Here is a 20,859-nt window from a genome sequence, read left to right on the forward strand (position 1 = left end):
TCCTCAAAATTTTGCTCAAACGAGGAAAGCTGAAATGGTCCTCGATCTTCATCAAAGACAACATCGTGACTAAAGATGAGACGATCAGTGTCTACATCAATCAGCCGGTAGGCCTTATGGTTGTCATTGTAACCTGTAAACATGAGCTTCTGACTCTTGGAATCCAACTTAGAGCTCTTGGCATCTGGATTCCAAACATATGCAAGAGAGCCAAAAACTTTCAAATAGCTGATCTTGGGTTTGCGACCAATCTAGGCTTCCTTAGGAGTCTTCCCTTTAACAGCATGAGTGGGAGACCTATTAAGGAGATAGACTGCAGTAAACATTGCTTTTGCCCAATACTTCTTAGGAACATTTTTGTGTTCCAACATAGACCTAGCCATTTCTGTAACAGTGCAGCTACGACGTTCTACAATGTCATTCTGCTGAGGGGTGTATGGTGTGGTTAACTGACGTTTTATACCATGTGTATCACAGAAAGTGGAGAAAGCAGTAGAACAAAACTCCCCCCCATTATCAGATCTAAGAGTAATAATAGAACAACCAGACTCTTTTTCTACCAAGGAAATACAGGAAACACATCTAATTTCTATCTAAGAAAGTACACCCACATCTTACAACTATAATCATCAACAAAAAGTAAGAAATACTTGCACCCAGTAACAGAAGTAGTATTCATTGGACCACATACATCAGTGTGGACCAATTGCAGTACCTTAGAGGCTCGCCATGAGTCACCATCCCTGAACGGTGTCCTATGTTGTTTCCCAGCCTGACAAGCTTCACAAACTCGTTGATTCTGAGTTTGAATTTCAGGTAGGCCATGTACTAAATCTTCTCGAACAAGCTGAGCAAGCTAATGAATGTTCAGGTGACCATATCGCTGATGCCATAGACGGGAGATAGAGGAGGATTTTGTTGAGAAGGCATGCTCAAGAGAATCACCTGTATCCACAAGTCTATAAAGACCATGATCGTCAATACCAACAACAATTGTAGTGCATGTTGCACGATCAACAATAGAACACTTATGTGCACTGAAGATGACATCAAGCTAAGGAGAATGCCGCATAATTTGACTCACAGAGAGAAGGCTCATTTCCATGCCAGGAACGTAGTACACATTGAGGAACATGAGATTCCTCCCACTAGATTGTATTCGAACGTTGCCATTGCCGACAACTGTATACTCCTCACCTCCTCCAAAAATAACTGAATCAATATAGGGAGAGAATTTTGTAAACCAATCACACCAGTGAGTGAAATGCAAGAAGCACCAGAATCAATATACCAAGCAGAAGATTTCACATGGTCTGCAAGTCTTTTAGCCATTAAGGCGTAAAAGGCAAACTCTTTCTACTCTATGTGCTCAGCGACATTGGCTTTAGGTTGAGACCCTCCCTGCTTCCGCTGTTCGGAAGCTATCCGATTGCGACAATCCTTAATCAGACGGCCATATTTGTGACAATAATTGAATTGAACCTTCTTTTTCGAGCCTTCCTGTGATTGACTAGAGCCCTTCGACTGAGAGAGATGATTGAAATTTGCCTTTATCCTTGTGAAAGGATTTGGCTACAAAGGCTTGCTTAGAGGAGGATGAAGTGGCACCGCTACCAAACTGTTGTTTCCAACGATCCTGCTGCAAAAGTTTGGTGCATAACTCTGGAAATTTCAGATCAACATTCATAGACGTAATGTTGAGTCTCTATGAAGTGCTCGTAGGATTTTGGTAGACTTTTGAGGGTTATGACTACCATATCCTCTTCCTCCATTTTCCAACCAATAGCGTCGAGTTGATCTCGAATGTCTTTAATCTTTGTGAGATGCTCCTGTAAGATGCGTTCATCCATCATGATGTAGAACAACTAGTTCTTCAAGAAGAACAACTGGTTCTTCAAGAAGAACGCTCGGCTTTTGTCTGATGTATCATGCAACTCCTTCAGATTCTTCCAAATTTCTCAGGCTGATTGACCAGAAGGAATCTGAGGTAGTTGGTCATCTGTGACAAAGAGCTTGAGAAGCATGACAGCTTCCCTATTGCCGTCATCAAATTTGTCTTGATTGGCTCCAGTTGTAGAAGGACGAGATTCTTTTCCCAAGACAAGATCATCTAGGCGGCGATATTCGAAGATTGTCAGCATACGCTGCTTCTAGGTGTTATAATTTTTGCCGTTGAATCGCTGACTGCCTTCCAACATCAAGTTGGTCAATGATGCTTGATGCCATCTTGCACGTCTCCCAATGCACAAAAAACTAAAACCAAAGAAGAGGCAATAACATGGAATACAAATCCCAATGCAAAAAACAGAGGCAGATACAAGTACAGACTTCAAAAAATGGATTAAGTACGGATGATACGGATTTCGAGAAAATTTTCGCTGACCTAGAAAAATCCGAAGACAACCCAAAAATCCTTGCAAAAAACCCAAAAAAAATCTGAAATCAGAATTTAAATCTGTGGGCATGAAATTTGAGGCAAGGAAAACGATGCACCCACAAAATTTTGAAAACAACCCAGTTGAGCTCTTGAAAAACCCACCAAGAATCTGCAATCATAAAAAAAAATTGACTTGATCTGAAGGGTAAAAACCCTAGTCGAAAACGCATGTTTTCATCCAAATATGGCAAAAAAAAAATTGGAGGCAGGAAAAAATCGCGTTGCGCGAGCAAAAGACTCAGAAATCCCAAGTCGCTAGATGAAAGGTCGGAAAATCGCGTGCGAATAAACACACAAGTCGACACAAACAAAAGACGCAGGCAGCAGAAGAAGTAACACTAAGAAAGTCGTGGGTTTGTAGATTCAAAACCTAAGACACGAAACCCCCAAAAAAATACGACCTTTACACACAAATCCAACCTCGAAATTTTCCAGGAGCTAAATTTAGAAAAACAGAATTTTTTTTTTCAAAATCACCAGGCTGTGATACCATATTATATAAACACATAATTGGTAAAAAATGATTGTTGTATTAAGTTTCTTCAATGTGCGTAAATCCCCTTGGATTACTAGCAACATCAACCAAACGAGTCTATATCCATCGTAAAGTCGCTTGTACGATGTTGCAACCTTGGAGTCAATGTATGATCTTCCTGCAATCTTAGCATACATATTATTTTGATCAAGAGAGGGTAAAGTGTATTAGAATAATACTTTCTTATTTATTTAATGCTCAATTATGTAATATTATGTAAATATTTCTAATAAGATCTTTCTGATCTTATTCGCAGTTTCTTTTTAGAAACTTGTTGTTTTGTACATTTTGTAAATCTTTTTATTGAGCATATTTGCTCATTGTTAATAGTATTAACAATGAGCAAAGATGCTCAATAAAAAGATTTTGTAAAATCTTTTTATTGAGCATCTTTGCTCATTGTTAATACTATTAACAATGAGCAAATATGCTCAATAAAAAGATTTACAAAATGTACAAAACAACAAGTTTCTAAAAAGAAACTGCGAATAAGATCAGAAAGATCTTATTAGAAATATTTACATAATATTACATAATTGAGCATTAAATAAATAAGAAAGTATTATTCTAATACACTTTACCCTCTCTTGATCAAAATAATATGTATGCTAAGATTGCAGGAAGATCATACATTGACTCCAAGGTTGCAACATCGTACAAGCGACTTTACGATGGATATAGACTCGTTTGGTTGATGTTGCTAGTAATCCAAGGGGATTTACGCACATTGAAGAAGAGTTAAACAAATTCTAAAACTTCAAGAAGACTTCACGAATGATTTGCCAATGAATGGTTCTCCTTTAGGACTTTTCAATAAGATAATGTGGAAAGTAAAATTGCAAAGGGTTTAGAAAGACTAAACTAAATCTAAGAACTAAACAAATAGCAAAGCTCTAGTGAGATCAACCACAAACAACTACATAAAGGAGGTGCAATCTTCAGATGTTGTGCTTGTAAGATTTTAAACCATCAACGAACACCATCAAAGAACAATGTTCATCCAATAATTCAAGTTAAGAACGCACGTAAAATAGCTCAATCCAACCTTGCACTATAGATATAAATCATCTACCAGCAAAAGGTATGAGCATAAGATCTCACCACAAAGCAATGTAATCTATCTCATTCATCTAAATACTTGAAGCAAATCTAAATTAAGTGAGGAATGTGAAACCATGCAAGTTTTGAAACAACACAAGTGAACAACAAAAGCCAATGCTTCACTATTATTATTTCAGAAACTTATTGCAACAATCTCATACAAATCTCCCTCCCTTACAAATGAAGTGGTGACCCCCTTTGTAATCTCGGTTGTTGATTTGAAATCAATCCTGGCCATTGAATTGTAATTGAGGAGCCTATAAATTGAGCTCGCACCTCATTTGTAAAACATGGGAGCATGTTGCAAAACATGTTGAGATAAGTAAATTGTTGTTTATGACTGCCAAAGTAATAAGTAATACATTGTTCAAATTGATGGTGATTATTTCTCTTATTTTGGAGTTTGCATGGTTCTTATCCCTCATCATAGTTTAGATTTTATTTAATGTATGTTAGACGAATGCAAGATTTGATAAGTATTGATTTACGGTGAATCTCCGCTCATACTTTTGATGAACAGATGATTTTTGTTCATTGTGTAAAGTTAGTCTGAGCTTACATTGTGGATGCTAACTTCTGTCTGGATAAATATTGTTCGATTTGATGGCAGTTTTTTCATGACGTGAAAATCATAAGCACATCCCTTGAAGATTGCACCCACTTTATGTAGTTGTCCTAGCATGGCGAAGCAAAGCATGGTTATTGGTTTCACCTAGTCAATACCCTCTCTTGAATTCTTAGGAGTAGATTAGAACTTCTAAACCCTTATCTCCTTTTCAGTTTTCTTTAAGTCCATTATCCAAGTCCCAAATGATAGAGCTTCATTGTCTAGACCTTCATTGTGAATGGAACAAGCCAAGCATAAGTCCCCCTTGTATTTTAGCATACATGACCAAGGAAGCTATCCCACATAAAGTCACCCCTTCGCACATATAGACCTTGGAGTCACCGTGTGGTCTTTCTCGCAATCTTGGCACACTTAGTGATTTTGTTCAGGAGAGGATAGAGTACCCTTGGATATTTTATTCTAATGTTCGGTATATGATAAAACGTGCAGATTATCAGACTATTAAACTCAATTTCATGTTGATAACTGTAATTGAAACAGTAATATCTTGTAGTTGGGCTCTTTATAGAGTTGGTGCTCTTATAACTGAATTGAGACTTTAAAGAGTTGGCGATTTGATAGGGTGTTTGGTGATTCTTTGGGTTGGTACCTTAAAAGGTTGTAAATAGTTTTATCTGTGAGGCTGGATTAGGACAGTAGATCTTAGCAGCATTTCTCACTGTGGTTTTCTCATCCTAAGTTTCCACGTAAATTCTTGTGCATTCTTTCTTGTGTGGTTGCATTGACATTGATTTCAGTTTCAATTTTAAGTTTAACAAACTTAAATTTCATAAAGGTTTAAAAGATTTATATACTACTGATTCACCCCCCTCCCCCCCCCCTCTTGGTAGTAGCATTGTGTTCTACACTCTTGTCGTCGTCCATCTTCCTCTTCCCTCAAGAGGATGTTTTGTTTTCACGCTCGATGTCCATCACCCAAATGTAGGCATCAACGTACAAGGAGGGAAGCACTACTTTCATTTTTTTGTGTAGCAAGGGAATCAATCCTTTGATGAACCATTGCTTCTTAAGTCTATCAACTGACTGATTCTCCAACTTCACTAGCAAAATCCTTGAGCCTACTGTAAGCTCATACATTCTCACTTTTTCCCTTGCTTACTGTTGAAGATCTCTAGCAGGATCTCATTGACATCTCTCAATATTTTGAACCTTGCCTCAAATGCCTTCTTCAACACATCCCATGAGGCTGTAGATTCTTCATCAAGTTTCATGAGCCACTCTATGGCTATACCCTGTAGTGTCACTGGAAACGCTCTTAGCCAATAGTCTTTTTCTTGTTGACCGCTTGCTATCTAGATGGTTTCGCACATCTTGCAGTGTCTCATATGATCTTCAAACCCATCCCCATGAACTTCATGAGCTTTTGTCTTTCCACATTTGGACTCGTGGGAGCCACTATTTTTCTTGCTTGATTTTGTCATTCTACGCTAGTGTAACGTCCCTGCTAAATTCTGATATGAAATCTTAATATTTTTCACTTAGACATTTCATCAAACACTTGGCTGACATAGTCTAGTCTGCTGATCTTAGTTTCAAGTTGATATCAGGGACATCTAATGCTGATTTCTTCATGTAAGGACATTCACAATATAAGTATAATAACATAGAAATGTTTGGACAACAATCACAAATGTATTATGAAACAAATGAAGCTTATAATCAGACATATCTTATTGCTGTCATTTTGTCAAATGAATGATATGCAACCTCAGAAAATGATTATACAATATGCAGCCTCCAAACTCCTTAACTTTATTAGATGCCAACCCAAAGTACCACTACAACTTTATCATTTGGACTGATAACAAACTATGTCTCAGATTTTCTGAGGACATATGGTACTCACAGACTTAATGCATATCAACAGTAAATTACAAGAGATTGCAATGTCAAGAACCTGATATGATTTCGCCCAAGTAGGGTGATGAAGAAGCAACAATATCCAAGACGATGAGAGCCTCACAAGCCTGATTGATGCACTCCAAGGTTCGGCCCTGCTGCTGCCAATGATTGGACTGAGAACCGGATGTAATCTGCATACAAATGACCAAACTCCTCTCCAAGTTGATCGATGCTAATGCTGGGTGAAAGCGCCTTATGGAAATGTGAGATTCGATGCTCAATTAGGAGGATAGGATCCAAAACGAGGGTTTTAATGCCACAGACCTGTCTGATCGGATTCTTGTTTACAAACCCCAAACTGTCACCTAAAATGTGATACAAAATGCCAAGGAAGAGTCGCCTTAACCTCCCATTGATATCGCAGTCATTCAATGTCAAAATCGGTGCATGTAGAAGGTGACATGAACAAAAACGTGGAGTCCAAGTTCTGCAACTGTGATAATGGCAGCCTCTTATATCTTCAATTTGCCTCCACAAAATAACAAGAGGTATCGCCTAGATGCCCAAATGAGATTGCTGTCTAGTAAAGCCCAAGGGATGCCTTCTCCAACACTAGGCGAATTCACAAAGTCTGCAAGTCTGAAGCATCTACCATGATCTGCTATAAAGTCTCCTTATGCTCGATGTGAAAAGCTGAATGCTCTCCACTCTCTTCGCAAATTTGCCTTCAAAGAAGACTTCACAAATTAGGCACCAATGTAGATCCCGTCAGGAACCTACTCCCAAAAGAAGAAACTAGGGTTTCGTCCAGTCCTTGTATCAATCTGCTGAAGGTTTGCGTCCTCAGAGATTCAACCAATGTCATGCATCAGTCTTTTCATCATATCCAAATCTCCAATCTCCTTGATCATCCATCACCCTTTTCTATTTATCCTTTTTCATAACCCATCATGAGATTCCTTCTAGAAGAGGGTAGGTACACTTTATTATTTATTAAGTGACTTTAAATTATTTTAATTTTATACTTTAGTCACTATTTTATTAAGTTAATTAAATATAAAGTCACTTTTTAATTTTTAATTTATTTAATGACTTTATAAGAAATTAATTTAATTAATTTCTCCTTATTTCTCCACTTAACCAAAAGCCTAAGACTCCATAAAAGACTAACAAAAATGGGGACATTACAGCTAGATCTGGGTGGACTATCTTGACCTCTACATTCAGGTGCTTCCTTCACTCTCAACCAGGGACGAGTCCTCTACATGTCCATCTTCAGCATCCCTTGCACTTTGGATATCTTCAGACTCATTCCTACACTCCCTTCATCCAAGGGTCTTTGATTTGATTCCAAAAAGATGAATAGCCTCTCAATGCGATGAATACTATTCTTGAATGTCTTAGATAGTTCAAGGTTTCCTTCTTCATCCTCGTTCAATGTTTGTTGTACAAACAGATTGTCTACTTGATTAGAAAGGTCAAGGTGTACTTCGTCAGGGAGTGGTAGGTGTCTGGCAATTTCCTCCCACTCACTCTATGTATGTTCTTTAGTGAGTGTCTTCCTTTCTTCCCAACTACGACCATGATTGACGTTTCGGCTCTTACTTCTTAGTGATCTTGGGCTTTTGGTTTCTCTAGAAATTCTTCTCAATTGCCTTCATCATTCTCCTTGTTCTCTCAGTTGAAGTAATGATGTTATCGATCATTCAATCTCTTCATGCTTGCTTGGAATTCGTTTCCTATCTTTGTTTGGCTGCACGGGCATTAATTCCCGGGGTTACATCTACTACCGGTGTCCTATTAGTTCCTTTCCTTGTAACGTTGCAATATTTGCTGCCTTCGTTGCTCTCAATCCCTCTCTTCCCAAAGGTCTTGAAGGATGATGAATTTTCGTGCAATAAGCCTTGGCAGTCTATGTAGCAAACAATCAACTTCTTCGTTGATGGTGAGATTGTCCAAGATGGCATCTTGGGGGACCTCCCTGATGAGGGCTTTCGTCCAAACATAATCTCTTAACTAGATGTCCCACAAATTTATCAAGTCCTGTATCAGTTGATCTTCTTGGTCTTCATTAGCTTGTACTAGTTCATTGACAAGCTATCCCATTAGATTGCCATGATTCTCATCTATGAGTTATATTATGCCAAAGTTAGAATTGACAACGGTGCCAACTATTTACTCGTGTATTCTACTTGTTAGATTTACAATGTAAACGGGAATACAAAACTACATAAAATAATAATCTAAAATTACTTGCAACATATTCAGAAAGTTATATCTTTATTATCATCCATCAAATATGCAATGAGTATAGTATATCATGAGTGGTCCCTGACTATGAATAACAAGTACACATATATAGTAGACCAATGTTGGTTAAGTCTACCAACCATCGGTAACTACTAACCAACAACTAACAACCAGTCGAGGACCAACACAGACAAATACAAAGCATAATTATTTATTACATAGCTGACTATAACATATTTATTTCATTCCTTGCCAACTACATAGATATCTTCAAAGAAGAATTTGAAAGCAAATTTCATGTGATAGATCTTCTGGCATGACACAAAATAGCCACCCTTGAGAAGTAATCATCATCCACCAATAAGAGATGAGATAGTTGTGCTTGATAGTAGGAAGCTTGGATATAAAATGTATGGAATAGACTCTATTTGTCACTATAGATCAAACAAAGAGATCTAAATTAGATTCTATTAGGCAGTTTGCTGATAGTGTATGCCAAACAGTCGTAAACATACTATATGTGATTTCAATACATAAATTAGGCCAAATATACTTCTTCAAAGCCTTGTAAACACCTCAGTGACATTCGGCTTTGCAAAAATGTGCTTCATTGATCAAATTTTGGTGTTATTCATGTGCAGAAAACTGATCCGTTTAAGGTGGTAAAGAAGGTAATTCTGAAAACAGTGATAAGCAACTCCTCCAACTTGGAGAGTCATCTAGAATCATAGATTGAAGTCAACTGACTCATATAATAGTGATTGTGTGGAAGTGTCACGATCCATGTCTCCAGAATCATTATAAATTATAATGGATGTTTGGGTAGACAACTAAGACAGCTTACTACATAACTAGCACTTGTTCTTGTTTGATGAAAAGGTGGAATTTTTCAAGGAATCTCCTTGAGTTAATTGACATTCTGCATTTTCCACCGAGTCTAAATAAACTAAGATGTTTTATCATCCGAATGAATAATATTGTCCTTGCCAGGAACTATAGATTCCTTGCATAAAATAATTGGTCATAAGCTTACAAGCAGAAAGCTGAGCCATTGAAATGTTTTAAATTAATAGAGACAGATGGACAATTTTGAGCTGCAAAGACTTAAACAATTATGTACAACTATTGTGTAATGTCCCCAATTTGAAAGGTGACAATTAATTAAATTCATTTTTATTAAGTTGTCAAAAATAAATAAAATACCCACAATAAAATAATATCATAATGTCATTTTATTACATAAAGTTCTCCAAATATGGTTGGCCTAATATTCTAGAAGCTTCTTGGAGTTCTTTCTAAGGAGACTAGAGGGAGGAAGTTAGGTATGCTGGAATTTGATAAACGACTTATGATTTCTGGAGATCGAAACCTTCAGGATTTTGATAGAAGAGCTGGACGAAAACCTAATTCTTCCGAAGGGGTGGATTCATGACAGAGTCTACATCTGAGCCAAATTTGTGAAGTCTCCCTTGGAGACAAATTTGTAGATAAGTAAATAAAGATATTTGCAGATATTGAGGTTTAATGTTGTTTGGGATGAATTTCTTCCATTTTAAATAAAGGAACATTTTATGTGATTGTGAGCTGGTTGTTGGTCTGCTTAATTGAATTACAACTTGAGGTTGGTCTGCCACCTCACTAATACTTTTTGTTGTGGAGTCTATTGGGTGATCTCGTCTGTGGAAGTGAGTCTAACTAATCCACTAGATACCAGACAGCTAGCATATCGGGCATAGATATCTGTTGTGGAGTCTAATAAGAAGCTATCATGAATACGATTTAAAGGAGGACACGATATAAAATATATTTCGGGGGAAGGGTCTTGGAGCCAAGTTTACAGTTGCTGGCTTGGATATATGCAAATACCTCATCAATAATAAAAACAAAGGCAGCCGACATAATTAATACCGTGGGAGCTATTAAACAGTCGCAAATAATTATTAGATCCAATTTCACTTTGGTAATCATATGAATCGTTCCAAACTGATGGGAAGATTATTTTGGCGGGGGCTGGTTGCGACTTGAAGTTTGGTCTGCATTGGTTGCGGAATTAGGAGAACCATTCATACATAACTTCAAGTTCATCGCCACCGAGAGAAGCTACAGTAGACAGGCACCTTATCGCTGGAGTTGAATCTCGCATCTGAGCATTATAGTGTGGACTGTGAAAGAGATATGCAAACAGCCTTGCTGAGTGAGGACAGAGCATAATGTTAGCAACTGGTCATGGTCCTAATTCTGTAAGTGATTTCCCTTCTCTGCTGAGCATTGTATGCATTAATGTTAGCATCTCTAAACGCTAAGCATTGTATGTATTAATGTTAGCACCTCTAAACGCTACACATTAATAATATCTTATAACGATATCCCTGTCATGAATATTTCCGAGCTTCATCATTGTTGCGGTGAAAAGGCTAGTCGTAATGTTTCTGATGTTTAATGCATGCTTAAACTTCTGTTCACCTTACACATTGAATGTCATTGTTATAACCATTACTGGATATCTCAAGCAATAGATTCAGCAATCTGAAACTAGTATAATAGCAGATTTGATGTGTGGCAAATCAGAACTGTATGTGATCAGGTGTGATTTTGGGAAAAGATATTGCTTTTCTCTATATTCCCTATTTGGGCATCTTTTCATATTGATCGTAATCTGGCTAGCAGCAAGCTGAATTTTGTAACATTTTAAACAATAAAGAAAAAAATGGCAATTTTGAACCAAAACTACTCCAAGTGCATGTTGGGAGACATTTTTTCTCAAATTTATAAAGCCCTTGCAGCTCAAACTAGGTGTAATACTTGTCCAGATCAAGTTTTCGTGAGTTCATCAGAAGTCTTTTTGTTATGCTGATAAATTTTGAGTTGGAATTGGAAATGGTGGCTGCAGGAAGTAGATGGCACACCCAAAGAAGAGTTTGGATGTCTGCAAGACAATCTTTTGGACTACTGACAAGAATAGCAATATTTGAGAGGTGATCATCTGTCAAAAAGACAATTGAAATTGTGTTTGGTAGTGTAGGTAGATCAGATTTAGTGGGTGAAAAGGTTTAATGAATTCTTGAGGTGTTACAAATTAAATCTGCTTTGATGCTGAAACTTTGTGATCCTCTTGCAATTAGATTATCGAAAGTATAGACGTTTCTGAATGCATTATTATTCTATGATGATACCTGGTGTTGAATAAGGATGCCTTCATCTTTGAACTTTAGGCACTCAAAAAATGTTTGGCAAAGGCAAGGATGAGAGATTGCAGTCTTGACTAGTAAACAAAAATATCTTTTTATATATGAATTACACTCAGAGACTAAAATCACACACTTAAAGATGCTATCTATGAATGGTTTAAGAGCATGGTGGAACCTGTACTTCTACCCATTAAAATATAAGTAATGGTCAACCATCATACTATCACAGCATACATGATTATTGATTATTACATTATTTAGTTGAAGAACACTAGAAATGTTGGACTTGGTATAATGTGAAAATGAACTGTTTCCTCTTCTGTTTAATGTCTTTTCATTTCCTAATTTACCCATTTTGTATCAGAACGCGTTATGGGTTTCTGACTAAGGGGAAATATTAGAGATTGTTATAGCCCAAGTAGGGTATCTGAAGGAAAGTGCGTCAAGAGCCCAAATCAAGTATTTGATTAAGATTTAAATAGAGCAAGAAATGTTGGAGTTCAGGAAGATTTGCTGAAGTTTTCTATGTGGACATTTTATAAAAAGTGTTTTGTAAAGAGGAGGCTGTGATTTCTGAAAAGAATGTGAAATTGGTGAAGGCTTCTACCTCATAAGAACTTCTGAACAATCTACATAAATGATCAGATAGCAAGATTTCAGGTTATGTATTTTGTTTTCCCACATTAATGTGAACAGCTACTAAACAAACAACCTTGTTCGGATTAAAAAATCACAAAGCCAAAGGTATTCCCACAGACATATTGACAAAGAAGTTTTATGGAGAAATCCAGAAACTCATTCGGTTCCTTGGTAGGGCAGAGTAGAGAATCAAATCTCAAGTAGAAATAAAAATGGCCCCAACTGTGCAGAGTTTAAGACAGTGTTGAGTAAAGGGAAGAAATTTTCTGTGAAGAGCAACCAGAAGAATTGGGTACATCAATTGTTTTCCCTGTTACCAGTGGTAGAAACCTTGAGTTACACTCTGTTTTGTTTCAGAAGTGAAAATTTGATCTCTTATAAAAATCATATCAGATACATTCAAAACCAACATGTCAGAAAAAAAATTGTTTGTTCAATTATTGGTTCTTTGGTGGAAATGAGAGTTTTTAAAGATAAAGGTTGGATATATCAAACCTGAAAATTTTGTTTCTGAATACATATTGGAAATTTTAAGAACATAATTTCAATCTATGAAAAAGCAAAATAGTTTCCAATTTCGAATATATATAGTTTAGTAAAAAGGAAAATGGTTGGAGATATGGCTTAAGACTAAAGTGAGATAGGATAAGCACTTGAACCAAAGTTGCTAGATATATCTCATCACTTGTCTGAATACACATCCACAGATCAGATGCCTGATAGCAATGTGATACTCACCAATACAACATGGATACTGACAGGCCTATATTTGAGCTTTATGTGATAAATTTGGATACGATACTAAATTGTCTAGTGTGGTATGTGGTATCAGGTCTAGGGTTTATGAAAAACATTCCAAAGTTGCAAAACCAATTACAAGCATGCACACCCATATTATCATTAAAGACACAAGCATTGACAAAACAAAATAAATATTGTAAACTAAAATATAAAACCCAAAGCATATATAAATAAGTATTTTTAACTTGTGTTCTATACACTTCGATATATAAATTGTTGAATATATGTATATTTCTACAACTATTGTATCTAACTGAGTCTGTATTGGGAGATCTGGAAAATTTGCCGTAAATCTGTATTGTTTCTATGCAACTCTGACTGAAAAGGGCCAGGACTTTGACAAGAGATACGACAAAGCCCTAAAGCTCTTCAAAATCTTCACATGTGAAATATTGCCCAGGTTTTTTGATTCAGGATGGCCATCTGAGTCACTAAAATTTAAGATCAAATTCTAGACTTCAGAAATTGACAATTTGTATATGCAAAAACTATTCTATACATGAAGTTTAGAATGGGGAGAATCACTGAATCAAGTATCACATCAGGAGCACTTGCTGAATATTAAAGATGTTAGTGATAAATTACCTATTATCAGCATGAACATAAAGGTGATCTGATAGGGATCGCTTTTATAAGTTACCTCCTTTAGAATATTGCACCATGGCAATTAATCTGATTCTTGATGCCAAACCCTTTGCAAACACACACTGCATGCAAATTCCAAAACAAAAAGGCAGAATTTCCACTAAAAATTTGTAAGCGGCAATATTTTTTAAGTACTTTTTTTCAATGGGATACAATGCAAGGAAAATCACACAAATAGAAATAATTTAGTAATGTGAAAAGAATGCACCTAGCATTTGCATCCACTGAATGATGAAGAGTAATTAGTAAAAATGAAAGAAGAGTAGGCTACTAGTTGATAAAAATTTAAAACCCTAGAAACACAAAAAGTGGGCATGTAGAGAGAGAAGATCACTTCAGAATGCAAGAATCAAGACCAGATTTGCTCATAATATTTAACAAGCAAAACCCTAGCCAAACTAGCAACAGACTGCAACTGAAATGCCTTTGAATGCAAAAGTGCCCTACATAAATCTTGCCACTAAAATCAAAGAGCCACACCCTCGTTGAGATGTAAAGATTTATGTCCTCAAATCTATCAGCTACTGCTTTTACACAGCCACCCCCAACAAGAATAGAATAGCCTTTCTCCCGAAACATCCCTTTTTTCACCACTCAGTAATCAACCCTATATTAAAAGTATTGAGGATTAAAAGTGTCACCCTTTAATATTAAATGTCACAACAGTAAACATTAGAGCTTTTCACTGGATCTGAAAATTATCAAATATAAAAATTGACGTGGAATTGAATAAAATTCATGAAGTCTAGAAATACTACACCTTTGTCCAAAGATAACATCATAACTTGAGATTGGCATCTCGGAAACATGAAGTGTCGAAAACCCAAATCAGAAGACTTGAAGCTGAATCCAACAATTATATACATGCCACAATCCAAAATGTCCATCCTCCCCAAATGTAGCCTTGAACCTAGGACTAGACCTCTTAGATCCAAAATTTAATCATAACCACCCATTAAAATCTCAGACATAACTCCAAATTAAACCAAACAAAAACCAAGGTAGAATAGAACACATCTAGGTAGATTACCACGGCCACTCAAAATTCAGTGCCACCTCATAAAAAGTAGTGAAAATCTCTACAATATAGGAATTTCCCTTTTATTTTCTTAAAAAACAATATAAAACACATATAATTACTCACATTTATTATTCATACACACAAACATACACTCACCATTGCATGCTTCACAAAATAGATGAATTTGCCAGGAAAACAATACAAATACCCATACTGTTTCTGTATACACTCACCATTGTGTGCTTCACAAAATAGGTAAGTGGGGCTTATAGCTTGCTATCATCCAGAAGGGATGGTATACTTGACGATGCTAACAAAATTTATGACATTTTGTGTAACAAGTTCTTAGCAAAGGACAAGGGGATGAATTTTTTTTAAACACATGGTAAACTCCTGGTGGAAATGTTGTCATTGATGTCAAAAGAATTAGTATACTTCATAGTATACTTTATTGTGTTGATGCCACAGTCGGGGTCTACAAAGCATATATTTATGATTGGCAATACTGTATATACAGCAGTAAATGGGTACAAAGCATGGTATGTACACAGCAGTAAAAGGGACTACAGAAAACAGAAAATTATATAGTCCCCAGCAGTGAATTATACAGCATTGAATTATACAGCAGTAAACAGTTCCAGTAAGTGGCATGTATTGTCTACAGAGAATAGTATGTAAAAAGCAGTAAAAATATACAAATGTTATCACACAGATTTACACCAGTCTGATATATGTTAGGAGGCGGCACAGCATATAGCCGATCGTATTCATATGCCTGTGAATGGATACTGTAGCATACCGTATTTCTAAGATATTATAACATACTGATCTGATACTGTAGCAAATCGTGGTTCTGTGTGACAGCTACGTAGTCAATAATTAATACGTAGTTCACAAAGTTATTCATTAACAGCAACCAATGAAAAAGACAAAACAGAAAAAAGACGTGTAAAAAATAAAAGAAATAAAAAAAGGGGCCCACCTCATTATGCTAGCCCCCACGAAAAGACAAAAAGATCATCCTACGTAATGACTTGTATAGTCATAAGTAAGGCAGTGATTAAATAAAAAGGAAGATAAAGTGGCAATTAATAATAAACAATTAATATGAAGAGTTTCGATTGGTATTTCCAAAAGGGTGTGAATTGTTAAAAGAGAAGATAATACGGGTGTGATGTATGTTAACGAAAGAAAGAAGAGTGTGCGATTTCATAAATGAAATCTCAGTTTGCTTAATAGGGACGTGTCTCTTTGTTTCTAAAAGATGTCACTTCAAAGTATTATGAGAGATATAAAAAGAATGTGAGATAAGAGTGGAGAAAATACGTGGAATCTGAAGAAATATATGTGTGGAGTATGTGAGTGGAGAATAATAATTCTGAAATTATTTCAGACTGATACGTATATGCTGAAAAATTCAGAAGTGTGTGAGAGAATTATGTTGAGATTATAACTCAGAAATTAAAGAGTTCTCAGAAATGTGTGAATATAGTGTGTGCGTAAGGTGTGGAAGTTGAAAAGAAAGACAGATCGAAGGTATACACCAAGTGTGTATAAATAAAAAGAAAGATAATTCTAGAAGAAAATAAAGAAAAATATAATGATTGTTTTCTAAGAACAGACATAGAAGAAATACACGTGTGTAGCTGAGTGTTAGAGGGCTGTAGATGAATACATTATATCATATCTGAGAAGGGATGTATAAGAAGTTGATGAGAAGAAAATTATGTCATCATATAGCAGATTTATGATCAGCATTGGAATAGTTTGAAGAAGGAAATTTGAGAAGAATTATATCCATCATCAGTTGTTATAGCAACATTGTCAAGGTGGAAAATCAGATTTTTGTGAAGTGGGTTGGTGCTCACGGAGTTGGTGCTTCCAGTGGGTTGGTGCTCACTAATTCAGATTTGAGAGGTTGGTGCTTCTAGTGAGTTGGTGCTCACTAATTCAGATTTGAGAGTTGGTGCTTCCAGTGGGTTGGTGCTCACAAAAAACAGATTTGGGGTTGGTGCTCACTAATTCAGATTTGAGAGGTTGGTGCTTCTAGTGAGGTGGTGCTCACTAATTCAGATTTGGGAGTTGGTGCTTCCAGTGGGTTGGTGCTCACAAAAAACAGATTTGGGGTTGGTGCCTACGAAACATTGTAAAAGAAGAATTATATAAAAGCATTAATTTGCCGTGGTTTTCTCCTGTAAGGGTTTCCATGTTTATATCTTGTGTTCATAATAATTAGATCACATATGAATATTGGTGTGCAATGAATATGTTTATGAGATAACTTATATACTTGTGAATGAAGTTGAAAAAGTTCAAATTGGTAAAAGTTGTTATACTGATTCACACCCCCCCCCCCTCTCAGTATAATGTTGTGCTCTTCACCTCCTGAGTGCATTTGTTTAAATTAAAACCAAAAGATAAAGGAAAAAAGCGTGCTCAAGGAAATGGTAACATTCCTACATCTACCACAAGTAAACTAATCCACATAAAATATGGTACCATTTTTGTTGTATGATGAACCAGCTTAAGAGAGGATACAGAAAAAAAAATCTGCTTAGACAATAAGAGAAAAAGATATCTAGAACAAGCATACATTCAAGAGTGTAAGGTCCCCTTCTCCTCAGTGATCATTTAGGTGTTGATTAGCCTATTCTTCTGTCATTCTTGTCATTCTGGTAGGCTAATTCGGAGATATAAGGGATGAGAGGCTAGCATTGTGAGAAATAAATAATATTATTTTGAGCCCATCAAGTAATATTATAAGGGAAAAGTCACTTTTGGTTATAAAATTAAATTATAAAAATAAAGTGACTTAAGTTATGAAATAGACATATCAAGGCATATAATCAATGCATAAGGAGCGGTCAAAGGAGTATTATTTTGAGCCCATCAAGTAATATTATAAGGGAAAAGTCACTTTTGGTTATAAAATTAAATTATAAAAATAAAGTGACTTAAGTTATGAAATAGACATATCAAGGCATATAATCAATGCATAAGGAGCGGTCAAAGGAGTATCAGCGCTTCACACCATGAGTCTCTAATCAAGGAGAAGATATCTATTAAGAAAACATGGCGTCAATGAAAGACTATCATGAGATAGAAGATATTAATACCAGATCAACAATGTAAATGATTGGTGAGAGCGTATACATTTCAGGGAGATCATCATCAAGAACTAAATATCGAACACAGTTGCTAGAATACCAACCAGGTATATACAAATCATGGTAACGAATATTAGCCAGTAGTGATAACTGTGTTTTCATTATAAAAAATAATCATCCCTCATTAAGGCATGAACCGACAGTAATATAGAAAGCAAGCCTGGGCAAATGCCGATAATTAGATTGCATTAACTAATGCCAACCATAGCCGTTCACCCAATGATATCTGTTGAAATGACAACAAATGACTGAATAGCGATTATGACTAATGAATAATTCTTAAGATAACACCTGATTAGTTAATCATTAACTGATTTACTAATGAAAAAAGCCCGGTTAAAATAAAAGTAAAGGAGCAGCAATTAGCATAAACAATGATAAGGATTAGCGGCAATAGTTGTAATAAGGAGTCACAATCCCTTGTGAAGAAACATGAATGGGAGAAGGTGTGACTTTCAAGATGCAATCCTTCAAGGATAATGGAAAAAATAGTTAATCGGATTATTCATTCCAATCATCATAGAATTGGTGTTTATCCTTTATTCCCAGATTTGAAGAAGTTCGTGGGTAGGCCGAAGGCCAAATTATCAAGCACCAAAACCAATCATCATCCATTCATCTGAAGAAGGACATTACAAATTAAGGCATAGTCTCATGCATTTTGACACATGATCTTAAGGTCATATGGTGCAGGGGCACCTCATGTCCAAGGCAATAATGAAAAAGGAAATGAAGGTTCAAAATATCCATAATGATTTGATTCATCCATATTTACAATAAGATAGCTTGTTTTGTTGACTTTTGTAATAAACCCCACCTTGTTACCCAATGTCATGGATTTGGCAGGATGATAAGCCACCATGGGCATATGGGCCTAGGGGTATCATGGCAAGTATTTTATGTGTTTTTGTGTGTTTATAGGTGTCATAGGATGTTTCTAACATGTTTTATTGAGTCACAAACCATTGGATTCAATAGGTGTCAAATTTGGTTAAAATATGTCAAAGTTGTAAACAATTGTCAAAGTTGCTAATAACCATTTTTGGTTTAAAAGTGCAACTTCTTTCCAAATGGTTCCCACAGTTCAAAAAGTGGTTGATAACTAATTGGAATGGTATAAATAATGATTCCAACCACCGTTTGGGGGTTGTTGAGTCGTTTGTAATCATTTGGCATCTTTGAAGCAATAGAAATTCTGTGATTTTCCTGCAATTTGCTGCTATTTTACATTTTCCGTACAGTACGGATTTCTTGGGGGCATAAAACCTCTTGAATGTGAAAGGCACATGTCTTACCTTTCCAATGCAACAAGTCTGACCCTCTAACTCTTCCGGAGCCGTGAGAAAAGTGGTTTTTTGTGAAGGTAACCCGGATTTGGCAGTCTACCTAGGTTTTGACAGCAAATATGAGTTTTTCTTGCTGATACCTCATGGGATTTGTATGGCCTTTGGGGTACAACAAGTGAAGACAATGTATTTTAATATTTCCAAGTCCTTTTGTAGGGAAGTGACAGGTAAAGGTGAGGGTTTGAAGTTTTAAAGGTGGGCATCTCTATGTGACCACCCAGGCTGATTATGCATCCGACCCAAAATTTGAGGACAGCGGTGGAACCAAGGGCTATAACTTGGTAATTGGTGTTGTATCAATGTCTCCCACATGTCTCAGTTCTTATTTTGCTAGGGCAGCAGGTATTTAACATACTTCCTTTGTTAGGGTGGCCTAATTAGAACTACTTGGCCTAGGAGTGAAATTGGGTTTATAACCAAAAGACATTGGATCTGCCCAAACCCTTTTGGAATATTTTGGAACTCACTTGAATTAAACAAAATACACTCTCAGTTGTAGAGGTCATTTGGGAAATTAGGGAAAAATCTTAATTTTTCAGACTGGCAGGGCTACTAGGCATGACAGTCCCATTTATAGCAGCAGCACTAAACTTTGTTAGTGACTCAATTCAAATAATTGGATAGTGGTTTTTTGGCTTAGGGGATGGTAGAACAAAGCCCTAGAAGTCATATTTACCTTGGGAAGTGTCTCAACTCTTATTAGGTGGTGTGGTCCTAAAGAGTCTTGGATGATCATTGGAGAAGGGTGTGGGGTTTGAGCATTGTCAAAGATGATTAAGAGAAGGAATGGTATGTAATCAAAGAAACCCAGTCTAAACTACCCCTTAGAGTCTTGATATGATTGCTGGAGTCCTTGTTTGTATCCCAAGTGGAAGGGATTATCTCAGTGGTCACAAGGGCTCTGCATCAAATTGGTATCAGAGCGAAGGAGTGTCCTTTGGGTAAGAAGATTAAGGCACCATGTCAGAAGGAGATGAAGAAATTCCAGGAAGGATGACCAATGTGGAATTGGCCAAGGTTGTGAGAGAACAATTGGCAGAAAATAGAGCCATGAAAAGGGAGATAGAAAGGTTGAAGGGCAGAATGGATAAGAGGGAAGTGGAAGACTCTGGAGATGGAGATGATGGGGATGAGGATGAGACCCCAAGGCAGGAAGAAGAAGAGGTTCCTGCAGACCAGAGACCCCTCTTAAATGCTCTTAGATCCATGGAGAGGAGAACCATGGATGGGAAACTAGACCTACCTATTTTCAGTGGCAA

General features: G+C 36.5%; 1 protein-coding gene and 1 long non-coding RNA gene across 13 annotated transcripts in view; one reads left to right on the plus strand and one right to left on the minus strand.

Moving 5' to 3' along the window:
• Positions 1 to 20,859, plus strand: part of LOC131046296 (serine/arginine-rich SC35-like splicing factor SCL28) — a 142,967-nt gene that overhangs the window by 100,495 nt on the left and 21,613 nt on the right. For 7 of the 12 annotated variants that reach the window (XR_009359222.1, XR_009105969.2, XR_009105967.2 and 4 more), the window contains one exon: positions 11,684 to 11,768. The exons of the other annotated variants lie outside the window; for them this stretch is intronic. Coding sequence is in view for 2 of the 7 variants with exons in the window: in XM_057980048.2 (XP_057836031.1) it covers positions 11,684 to 11,768 (85 nt within the window). In the remaining 5 variants the exon portion in view is untranslated. The remainder of the gene's footprint in view (positions 1 to 11,683; positions 11,769 to 20,859) is intronic. 12 annotated transcript variants of the gene reach the window in all.
• LOC131046349 (uncharacterized) overlaps positions 14,166 to 20,859 on the minus strand; it is a 34,034-nt gene continuing 27,340 nt past the window's right edge. The window contains exons 3-4 of the long non-coding RNA XR_009105974.2: positions 14,827 to 14,990; positions 14,166 to 14,673 (exon numbers count right to left, since the gene is read on the minus strand). This is a non-coding gene — a long non-coding RNA (uncharacterized LOC131046349). The remainder of the gene's footprint in view (positions 14,674 to 14,826; positions 14,991 to 20,859) is intronic.

This window comes from Cryptomeria japonica, chromosome 10 (genome assembly GCF_030272615.1).
Source record: "Cryptomeria japonica chromosome 10, Sugi_1.0, whole genome shotgun sequence".
NCBI lineage: Eukaryota > Viridiplantae > Streptophyta > Pinopsida > Cupressales > Cupressaceae > Cryptomeria > Cryptomeria japonica.